Source organism: Crocodylus siamensis, chromosome 6, assembly GCF_052110815.1.
Source record: "Crocodylus siamensis isolate JL-2025a chromosome 6, ASM5211081v1, whole genome shotgun sequence".
Classification (NCBI taxonomy): domain Eukaryota; kingdom Metazoa; phylum Chordata; order Crocodylia; family Crocodylidae; genus Crocodylus; species Crocodylus siamensis.
The window spans coordinates 84,122,719-84,134,977 of NC_143400.1; the positions used below are offsets into that span (position 1 = coordinate 84,122,719).

The window sequence follows — 12,259 nt, forward strand, 5'->3', positions numbered from 1 at the left end:
CTTAATCATGTATTATTTGGTGTTACGTGTGGGTTATAAAAGAATCCTCTTTTACCAAATTCACCTGGGAAGTTGTGATGCATGGATTTTATTATCCATTAAACTTTGGGATAGGCATAGCATAAATGTGCTCCTTTAAACTTTGACACTTGCACACCTCCCCTTCCTTACCCCTCCCTCCCCCCATACTTGCTGCTTGTCAAATTTAGAATGCAAAAAGGTTTAGTTAAGCAAAACTCCCTTCTCAACAAACGCGCCAGGCTGGAACAATTCATTTATGATGCATGAGCTGTCAACATGTCAATTAAATGAGAGTCAGGGTGAGGAAATGAACATCTTTCAGTGTTACTTTGTGTTTTGAGGCAGATAGTTGGAATTTGCTATTATACGGTGTGTGGAAATGACTTCCTTTCTGTCTGCAATGGACTCTTGTTTTAAGGTGCCTCTGAGGCAGGAAATTTCAATTCCATCCCAAAGAAACCCTTTTATGGTTCGTTAGATCAAGAGCATTAGAACATTCCCCCAAAACTGGCATATCCCTTCGATCACAGATAGGTATTCCTATTCTGCACCTGGGCTGCCTGCTCTTACAAGTACACTTACTTTTATATAATAAAAGAAATTACAGGAGCTGCTTAGATATGGGCAAATTTACCTTTGAATAATCAGTGCTATAAAGGGGCCCGGAAACACAGTCAGTTCAACTGATTAACTGCTATGGCCTTAACTCTAGGTGGGATCATCTAACTTCAGGCTTTTTGTGAATGGCCAACATCTCTCTTTTATAGTTTCTGAAGTTAATACAACTAACATGGGTATTTCAGAAAGTCCTTGCTGGGCTCCTGGTAGAGGTGCCATTGATTTACCATGTACTTTACAGGCCACCCCTAAAATCCACGCAGTATTTCACAGTAACTACGTAAATCATTCGTTCCATTAGAGACTCAAGTTAATCTGGAGCATAAAGATGTTAGTCATCCTCCTCCACAAGCACAACCTGACTGTCCAGGAGTAAGGAAAACCCCTTCTGGAATGAGAGAATCACTACTGAGCCAAACCAAGTTGAAAGGTTTTGGAAAGCTATTGACAGGACTGCAGACTGATTTTTGGATGCTCAGCGTTCTCGCACTCAAACACCCCAGATGTTTAAAAGTACCTAAGTAGGCTACATTTTATTCCAGATTTATTTAGCCTGTGTAAGAGGTCAGAAAGGAGTGCAAGGTGGACAAATGAAAAATGCATCAAACTAGAGATAATGACTTGGATCATACTTCCGAAGGAGGAAGAGGGAATAAAAATCGACCTCATGTTCCCATACAAGGCCATCCAGAGCTTGGTTTCAAGGGTATAAGGAGAATGCATCTTACAAGCTTCATATGTCTCCTACACAGTAGGATGGTGGAGTGTGGGCCTGGGAGAGCCCGGTTTGTAACCACTACGTACTAGCGGGTGCAAACAGATCTGTCCTGGCAGGGAGGGAATTGTAAGTTGACGTGGAGATACCACTCTAACATTTCTCTTTGGTTTGATGGGGGTAGGGGAGGAGGAAGTCCACAGACCTTTATAAATAGATTTCAAGTCTAGATTTGTTTTATAGAACAGGGTTCAATTGCAGGAGCTCATCCTCCACATTGATGAGCATGAGATCGAGAGAAAACACTTTGATTTGCTGACAAGTTTTCTTGGTTCCATGCATCGATCCCTATTGCCCCCCAGCTGAAGTCGAACAGGCGCTCCCCACCCTCCTGCCCCCCCACAGCTCCATGTACACCGAGACACAAAAGAGAACAGGGGGAAAATGGCTTGTGTTCAGTTCAGATTTTTAATTTTGTTTTTAAAATTAAGTTTAGAAGGAAAATACAGACTCGAACAAAATGGAACCACAATGCATGTCCCTTATAGGAATCACCAGGATGACAACTAAGCCTGTAGGAGACTGGGCTGTAGTCCCCACAATGAAATTCCATGCAACACACTCATTTCATTGGAATCAAATATAGAACACAACATCTGAGCCCAATCCTGTACTCTGCACATCCCCAAAACTCCTGCTCATGTCACTGGAAATTTTGGATGCACAAAGGATGCAGGCAAAGGTGCAACCAGATTTAAGGAAATCAAAGGGGACCAAGAATTGAGAATGCCCAAGTCCTGTAGCCATTCTGAGAGGGACATTAACAAGATGGAGGAGGAAGGGACATGACTGAACCTTTGAATGCAGGATTGAGCTCTTGGTTAGGTGGCTTTTCTGCAATGACTTGACCCCAAGCTTTCTTGACTCAGCAGGCAGCTGAAGCCACTTGGTGAAAATCAAGTCCTGGTGTTAAAAAGACATGGAAGCTACCAATGAAAAACTTTAAATTTCACACATAATAATAATAATATTGTACAGCGTCTAGCACAATGCAGGTCCCTGTCCATGACTAGGGATCCTAGACGCTATGGTAATACAAATAAATAAATAATAATACAGACCACTTCCTGAAATACCAACAATTTTGAAGAGACTCATTTCTACCCAGAACTAGAGCCCTCAAAGTGGCTCTCAGGGCTGCCATCCACTTGTTTTCCTGTGTTTGTACAGCACCTAGCTAATAAGACCCCAGTTCGAACTGGATGCTATGATAGGATAAAAAATGAGCTGCCAAAAATGAGCTGCTCTGCTGACTCAGCACCACTTAGGTAGATGTGGAGGCACTCTCCGAAACAGCAACAAGTTTTAGGCTCTTGCCCAGTTTGGGATGCTGCCATGCCTGCTGATTTAATTAACAGGAACTGGTTAGAAATGAAAGAGTGTAAATGCACATCAGGGTAACTCAAAAGGATTCTTGCTTTTATCAGGGCTGGAAGATTAGCATTGGCTTGCCCTTGTTTCTGTGGAAGCCAATCTGAGGTTGGCTAGCAGAAGCGAAAGGGAGCTCATGCCCACAAATCCACAGCATGTTGCTTTTGCTTACTCTGCTTGTCATTTGTAGCAGCAATTTTGTAACAGAATTAATGGCACTAAAACACTCCTAAACACAAAAAACCAGACATGTTTTACAGGTTACAAAGCCCGTATCTCTGAATGCACCACCACAGCAGGTGTACATAAACTTTTTTATACTCCACAGCTTGGCCCCACATTGTAAGTGGACACTTCCCTGATGAATCAACCAATGGGAGTACTAACATGAATCCTTTTTTTTTTTGAGTGTTAAAACCAAAAAGAATTGGTTCTAAATATGTAGCTAATCAGTATAGGTTTTTCTGCAATGAAGCATTTTTTTTAAAGTCTAAGCAATGACTATGGGAGGTTTTGAATTAACTCGGGAATTTGAGAAAGGATTAAAAATAAATAAATCAGGTGATCTTTACCATTGCAGAAAAAGACACACCTTTACTTAATGCTAATGCTCAGAGCTGTGCAGTTGTACATCTCTATTAACAATGCAAACAGGGAATTCAAACCAATGCTACAGAGATATTGGTATAGCACATTCCATTTCACAAGTCAATTAGCTACTGCATGTTACATTTTACTTCCACTGCTGGAGGAATAGCATTTGCTTTTTTTCTTTCCACACCTGTCCCAATCAGAAAACTTTTCAAGGAGCTTCCCAACCACATTAGAAACCAGCACAGTCACATTCTAAGAGTAGGGATAGGGGTACGCAGACTAAAAGATGGATACATGATAACACAGCATCACAAAATAAACAAGGGGATTCCTTCTGTGCACGCGCAAGTGCAGATATAGCCATGTCTCCTGGAGAGCAGGAAACGGAAAGGCCCAATCTGAAAAATCTGGTTTTGAACTTCCCCAATATTTAGGTCTGGTGCTTTGATTCAAAGCTGCTTAATCTTTGCTAATTGTTTTACCAGTCATTAAGCATGGAAACAGGTTCGTTAGGGCTGCCATTTAAATGTATTTTTAAGAAAGACAGAAGCCTACTATTGTTCTCCCGTTCCCAAGCAATGCAGCGGTTCAGGGAGGAGTGATCAGGACAAGCTCATGCTGCAGAATAGCAGTAGGGCTGATGAAACGGGCCCATGGCTGGGAGGCAGGGGTATATCTACACTGGGCCTCCAGTACTTCCAGGGAGTGCTGTTCTTGAGTACGCTTTGCCCACCTGCTTCTGCTCACATGCACCAAGCCCAGAAATGAGGCACTGAAGTTGCTCTGGGGCTTACCCCTTGCAATGCCCTGAAGGATGTAGCTCTTTAGACTCATGTTGAGGGGTGCCCGTGACATGGCCCCTCTGCCTCATTTCTGGGAATGGCACTTGTAAATGGAGGGGGTGGGCAGGGCATGCCCAGGAGTGACAATTCAAGTAGCATCCGAGATGCAACGCAGACACACTTTAGGGGCTAAGCTCTACTACTGAACTGTTGTGCAGAGTTGAGCAAGTCTTTTGACTTCTCTGCCTCAGCGTCCTCATGGAACTGAGGGTAATAATGCTCGCTTACCTCCCCAAACAGGAGTGCAGAGAAGAGTGCACTTATGGATCGCACAGCCCAGAATTGCTAAGTACAACCTCCTTACAAGAACAAGAAATGTTCTTTTAAGGCAGAAAAAAGGGTTTTGCTAATCTAATGCAGCTACAGCTTTCCTGTCCTACAGCATATGGTACTGTGCACTGGGCCAGAAAGGTTCTAGATTAAAGGTACCACTGGACTGGAGCCATCTCACTTTGCCATCCAGGACTAAATTTGCTCCCTGTGGCAGGCAAGTGGCGGTTGTACGCACTATAGCTCTGCCTCTGGGGCTTATAGGAGCGTAGGCTCCATAAACACCCTTTTGCTGCTTCTTTAGAGCTACGTGGCATCCTGGCCTCCCTGGCTAGTGATGCATATTTTGGGGCTGCCTTGGCAGCTACTTTGCAATGTCACAGCCCCCTCTGGCTGTCCTGAGCCCATGGAAGGCAGTATACCCCAAGGCTGAATGCAGCCCATTGAGTACAACTGCCCTGGATGTCACTGCGAGTCTGTGCACAATGAAGTCTTGCACCAGGCAGGGTGGCGTAACAAGCAGCTCACAACGGTGCACTACACGCAGGTCTGCTGAGCAAGGGGCACCTTTCATAAAAGCAATTATGCAGACCCAGGGGTGCGAGGCCATGTGGAATCTAGGGCGTTCCAGAATTTTTGTTTTGACTGATTGTTAGTAGGGGGGGATTGCGTGGGGTGGGGAAAAGAGTTTGACTAAATAGTTTAAAAAAGGACCAACAGTTTAAGAACTGGTGTGTGCATGATACTGCAAGAGCAGAAATCTCTTGAATGCAGAGGGACACACTGGTTAGGCCTTTCCCAGTTTCACATAAAAGTGACATTAAAGAATAATAGCATTTCTTGTTTCAAGGACTGAATGACTCCTGCAGGAATCAAGGAGCTATTTCCACATCATTCTTGGCAGCAATGATGATCTGATCTTGTGCAGAGGATGCTATTTTCCTAAGAACTTCTGCTTTGTCACGGAACATTGATCCCCAAAGTACCCTACAAGGACCGCGGTTTATTTTACCTCTGTGGTTTGGTAGTGGGGAGTACCCCATGGGAAAGTGTTAGTACAAAAATATAAAAGGCATGACCTCATGTTGAAGTTTTGTGTTTTATTGTAGTTGGCACCAGGAACGCTTTTGATCTAGGTTATGTTTATGTACATATGCTGTAAACAAGACTGCATTAATATTGGTTTCTCATGATTTTGTTTCAATGACTGTATGGTTTTAAAAAATACATTCACAAACTACCTCATGTTTAAACACAATGATTCCCTTTTATTTCATAACTGTACCCAAAAACCCACAATAAAAAAATCATTTAAAGCTGTGTATTCTGAACTCATCACTTCAAAGAAAAAAAAAAGTTATCAGTTTGCAACATAATTTAAATAAGAAGATTCTGGTTAAACGTAACCACAGTGAAAATATAGAGAGCTGGTGGCAATCGCTGTCAATGATGAGACTCATTCTCACTCTGGTTTAATTCCAGTATCTGACTATTACAGTAGTTGCTAAATTTAATAAGCCTGGTTATTGCTAAATTTGTTACACTGGACTTTCACATATTGTTGTACTACTGTGTATCCACTGCTACAGAAAGAAGCACTAGAGGTGTGTAGATGGCAGGGAGAGCAGGGCTGAAGAGATGGTAAGAGGTAGGTCTTTTTTCTGACCATTCAAGGGCAGCTTTAGTTTGAAAGTATAGCATGCCTGAGTTATTTACCTGCTCTGTAATTAAGGACACTTTTTAAAGTGCCCCCAGTGCTTTGCTGGGGCTGGTAGACTGAAGCCTTAGCACAGTTGTTCTGGAGCCCTTTTAGGAACAAGCAAGCCTAAACTGGGCTGTTCAGCAAAACACAATTGCTGCTTGGAGACACCCGCTGAAATGTGCTCTGCAAACTTCTCAGCAATTCACCATTTTCAGAAACAATTTCTCTGTGGGCTCACTGAGAACTGCAATTATAGACAATGTGCTGGTAGCTGCTAGCAGCACACACAGAGCTGGGCAGCCATGAGCAAAGCAGCACAAGACGGTACCAACAGACTGCCTAGTGCCCTTGGAGCCCCGTCTCAATGAGGCCTCTGACCATTCCTGCCACAAGTGGAATTGCAGTGATATCACAAACTGCCGACAATGGACCAGGGCAGCACCACCGACTGAGTCTGAGGCCCCAGAGTGATTACCCTTGCACAGATCCTTCATGCGGAAGATGAATCCATTAAACCAACAGCACTGGATGGCACATTGAACTGAGATAAAGGTCTATGCACTGTTTTTTTGAAATTTTTTTTTTTCTTTAAAAAAGCTTCTTTGTGACTCAGCATCAGAGCTTCAGAAGTGAGACTGTAAAACATGGACTGGCTTTCCTAACTTAGAAAGCCACGTTGCTAAAAGTTTTAAGAATGATCTTATTGGGTGCTTGTACACGTGATGGGGGTTTAGTCCTTCAGGCTTCCATTCTGGGCCCCCTGAATTGAAACAGGGGGATTTTATTTTCCCTGCCACCGTGTAGATGTCATTGCTGTTAAGCTCATTAAATGCTCCATCCACTATTCACAGTAAATTACTGCAAGGGGCACCACATAACGATCTACCCTGCTGAGGTCTTCATGCTATTTTACAGCAGGGGGTGCCTATAGCACACAGCAAGCTAGTATGTACAGATGATTGTGTGGTGCGGTTTAATTAATTTAGGTAATTTAATTGTCATTTCATTACTTACATTAATTTCATTTTTACACGTATTTTACACATTTTTCTAAATTTGAGTTTTTTCCCCCAATATTTTAAAAATGTTTTACTTTTATTTATTATTTTCATTCATATCTTTATTTTTCTTCTCATCTTATTTTTTATTTCCCCATATCTATGTCATCAAGTAAACTATATTTCATGTGTAAATCCATTTGGTTTTTTATTTCACTCAAACAACCACCCCTACGAACAGGGTGCGCACATTCTCCTATTATTTATATGTGCACAAATCTGCACCTCGTGAATTTCCTTTACAGATATAGACAGATATTTAAAAGATATCTATATATCTTTCCATGCATATTGGAGTGTTGTGGTGCGCTAACTGGAACTCCAGTAATCTGCTCCCTGCATTATTTCACAGGGGCCCCAACCCCTAGGAAGGGGACTGAGGTGGGATGGGAGGGGGAAAGGGGTTCTCAACCTTTGTTTGCTTTGGGTTTTAGGTTTTTATTTTGTTCACTGGCCATTTAAAATGACTTTAAACCAAACTGGTACCTACCAGTACAATAATGGTTTTGTGTAGTCTGTTACTGTACAGCAGAGACTGGCTCAGTGATGGATTCCACCCCCACCCCAATTAATGAAGGATTAAAATTTAGCCAACTACTGTTGACTTAATTTTTTTTAAAATTCCTTATTATTAAATACACTGGAGATTGCCAGCTGAGTTCTCTATATGTCCCTGAAGGCAACAGTGCTGTGATGAACAGCTAAATGAAAAAAACAAAACGAGGTAGGTTAAAAACAGCAACACAGATCTCGTTATGCAACACCCTAATACCACAGGCGGCCATGCTTGCAGCTATTGAAAAAATAATCCCAGATACTCACTTAAAACTTAAATCAATTGAGCAGAGATTATAAGGACACAATTCAACCTGAACTAAATACACACATATTTCTGCACAGATGTTATCTTTCACTGTATGTTGGGTAATTCATAGGGAGCGGATGGGGCAGAAAGTGATTTCAGAATCTTGGCCAAAGAAACTCTAGTCTTTAAGCTCTTCACAGTCCATTTCCAGTAATACACCTCCTCAAATTGGGTTACTGGCTCATTCCCTCTTTCCCCTGCGCTAAGGGGACGCAGGCCTCTCAGAAGTTTCTGACTTGTCCATCTCAATGTTGGAATCTAGAGAATGGGCTCATGCGACAAGGTCAACAGAAGCCATCTTTTCACAAAAAACAATCGTTCAAAGAGCTAAACACACTCCACTCCTTTTGCGATCAGTGGGAGTCTTGAAAATTCAGACTCTCACAGGAGCCTACTTTCGTGGCAGATCTGACCATGCAGCTGACCGAACCTTCTTAAGACCTTAGTGCGACTGGACCTAAAGTTAGAAGCCCTGTCATCCCAATGGCTCTGCCCATCCCTCCGTAAAGTTTGGTCACCATTCCCATCCCACAGCCTCATGTTCCACTCCAGTCTTTTGCCCTACCCTCTTGCACAATGTAGCAGAGGGGAAGATACGCAAATACTCCCTCCCACTGTCTTCCGGAGTAACAACAAATGGCACTACTGTCCCTATCAACACACACCATTATGTGAAGTTCCATATAGAAATATGGACTGACAGACTGACAAAAATGGTAGTTGATTTTATTAGTCTAAGGCTAGTAGCTTAGCCATTTAAAATCCATTTCCCAAAAGAGGGGAAAAAACTATTATTTTTTCTTCTTTAAAAATCTGTTAAGCTGTTGCTGCCAAAAGCAACATGTAAATGTTGGTGAAGGCAAAAGATTTCTAAAATTACCCAGCTATACGGTTATGGCCTTCATCACAAAGATAAAAGGTACATTTATTGTGCTGTCTCTCACCAGTTTTAATTGGTAACTTTACAACATACTATATATTTGATGCTAGCAGGCAGACAGAATTAAAAACAGACTTTTTGACACCATTTCCTTCCCCATTCTTACAAAGCATGGGGACAAAAAAAAAAAAAAAAAATCATAACCCACTATAACACAGCTTAATCAGGAGACCTCAAGAGGTTCATTTCCCCAGTTCCAAGTGCAATATGTCCATTTCTGACCAAACACAGTGTTGCATTCTTGGGATCTCCAGTAAATCTTCTCTCTCTCTCTATCACCGGACTGCAACGATGAAGGTGTTCTGTATTGTGTAAGAGTGTGTAGGGGACGGTGTGATCCACAAGGCCTTCCACATCTGCCTCTAGAGTGTTAGTCCACATGTTTAATGTCCTTTAAACTAGAAATAATGCCATGAAGATAAGTGCCAAGTGCTCTTCTGTTACCAGTTCATCATGGAATTTCTGTTGAGGGTCATGAAAAAAACTTGGCTACTTCCTCCAGATCTCACCGATGCAAAAAATACCTGTTTGGGGGGGGGGGGAAATAAAACAGCTGATTTTCTGACTGCCACCATGCGACCATTTTGTCACTCATTTCATTTCTGCCAACCATCAGTTTTCTTGGAGTCACACAGGATGAGCAACAAACCAGCAACCTCGAGATGGAAGGTCCCCACTTCCAAAACTAGTCTCCTCAGGCATTTTCAATTTTTCTTCAATGTATTTGCTTAGGAGAGCCAAACAGAGACAGGACACCTGATTTCTAAGGAAGTCTGGCCAGCTTTTATTTATTATCTTGCTTATCTTTATTTATCACTTACATTGAATGCAGTCTCTTCAGCGCCATACTTGACCCTCACACGTTGCTGGTTTTCTCAAGAGGGCGATCAAATTTTACAATGGATTTGTCTCAGCCTGAGGTTTAATACAGTCCCTCTAAGTAGGTGACACTACTCATCCCTATATATTTTTGGTATGCAAATGGACAACCTTAAATGACAGTGTAGAGAAACTAGTATCAGACGGCAACACAGAGAGCCATTGTTAATGTAAAAGGAAATCTGGAAAGCGATTTGCTTCCGCGGTGAACTGACATTGGCTGTGTTCTAAGCAAAATCAAAGCCAGTGGAGACTGACCCAAGGAGCCAGAATATAATTGATGTATGGGGTGAAAAAAAATGTTGGGGCATTCCTGATTTCCCATCAATACCAGGGTGAGGGAAATGCAAAAATACAACTTTTAGTATAGAAAGGGCAGGTAGTGTCCCTATTAACCAGGCTGCTCAGCAGTTCCCTTTATACGGCTTTGTTTTCTGTTGTTTGTAACTAGATTTTAACCATTTGGTCAATGCTTTACTTGGTAGTTGACTGCCTTAGCCTGAATTATGCTAAATATTTTGGAGAGGGTGGGTAGACCAATACCAATGGTTCAACTATTTTTGCGAATGAGACTATGGCAAATTAGACTGTTTTGCTAGGATACAGAAACCTGGTGTCCTTTTCTGCCACCTGTATGTTTTACAGAAGAGTCTAGAAATTTGACAAGGAGGTGGCATGCGTGTCAAGGATGTGCCTTTTTGCAGTCCTTGTGGAAGTCCACCCAAATTTGACCAAGTTATAAGCTCGGGGGGGGGGGGGGGGGGGGGGAAGCAACCTGTGTGTAGACCAATTAGCATCTACCATCCCCACCAAGTGGAAAATATGTCCGTGCTGGGTCTAAACAGTTCAACTCTGCTCACAATCCACTGGGTGTTGATGTTATGTCATATGAGGGAGTTGCTGGAGTATATTCAGTTTGATTTTAAAACACGCAAGAAATTATGGCTGGAAAAAATGTTGAAGGGACATTATCAAGATTGCAACATCAAATAATTGAAAAATTAGGAAATGCCAGAATCAGAGATAACCTGTTTAACCTTACTGTGTCACTCTTGCATGTAGGCATTATGAAAAATTCTTTAGCAACATGATTATGGATGACCTTTTCTCCAGTCTCCCCACCTCAGTCCGTGTCTGAGACTGATGGTATGCCCTTAACAAACCTCCTCAGTTTTCAACGGGACCCTTGGGCTATCTCCTCCGAAGACAGAATAATGAATTTCTTCATGGATGTTTCTAGGACTTTCATTGTAATGGAATTCAAGTGCTTCATAAAAGCTCACTGATCTTCACAACTCTCGTGAAGAAAGGGATTATGCATTATCCTCATTTTACAGGTGAAGAATTGACTCATAGAGAGATTAAAGGTGAAAAGCTTCCACTAATTTGGGATGTCCATTTTGAGACCCCTTGGCCTGATTCGTGAGAATTAATTCAACTACACCGCAACTGCTCAGGACTGTTGTAAACCATCCCCTAAGGTAATAGGTTGGGCACTGAGGAAATGCAGAACCCATTACTGGGACCATCTGTGAAAAGCTGGGCTTATGTGACTTGACCAGCATCATAAATGAACTCTGTGGCAGAAGCAGGCACAGAACCAGTTCTCCAGGGCAGAACTTATTTGCCTTCACCCTCACAGTATCCTCTCTTTCTGCAGTCCATTAGCTCATTCACTACAGACCTTCCAATTTCTGCAAATGAGGCGGGGGTCCTAAAGACAGGAGCCTCCTTTAGCACACAGCCCTGATTCATCCCCAGAACAAATTCATTTTGTGCAGTGAATGAGGCAGGGGTTCTGGATAAAAAACTAGTATGTTACCATGTACTTAAGGACTTCTGACAATGTGGACAGAGGCAACCTTTCTTCTGGCATTTCCAACTTTTGCACACTTGGCTTTGCAAAGCAAAGAACACACTTTCAGTGTTGTGTTAGTGTGGGATTGACACTGACCTGAAAAGACTCTAAACTGATTTAAAGGAGATGATTTGTGATGGTATGATATTTCAGAGTCCAGTTACTTAGGTGGGGCAGCTTGTACTGGACTATTAGTTTCAAGCATTTCTACTATGATGGATGGGGGATGGGTTGCATAGAAAAACCACTATAATAAATTTTGTGTACAGAAATACAATTGATCTGCTTTGGTTGATTAAAGATTAGTAAATAGTCCCGCTGTATTCCAAGCTGACACTTCCATTTGCTTTATCATTCACCCTTGGGAGAAATTCAGACTAAATCAATGCCAGTCCCTCTCTTCCCATTCCTGGCAGGAAGCCATATCTACCTAAAAGAATGACTTTGAGTAGGCTGTGGGTGGTGT

At 42.2% G+C, this 12,259-nt stretch overlaps 1 protein-coding gene across 7 annotated transcripts in view; it reads right to left on the reverse strand.

Moving 5' to 3' along the window:
* Positions 1-5,738: 5,738 nt before the first annotated feature.
* Positions 5,739-12,259, reverse strand: part of TNIK (TRAF2 and NCK interacting kinase) — a 318,965-nt gene continuing 312,444 nt past the window's right edge. For all 7 annotated transcript variants that reach the window (XM_090055644.1, XM_090055648.1, XM_090055647.1 and 4 more), the window contains one exon: positions 5,739-9,580. In XM_090055644.1, coding sequence (XP_089911770.1) covers positions 9,497-9,580 — 84 coding nt within the window. In that variant the 3' untranslated portion in view covers positions 5,739-9,496. The remainder of the gene's footprint in view (positions 9,581-12,259) is intronic.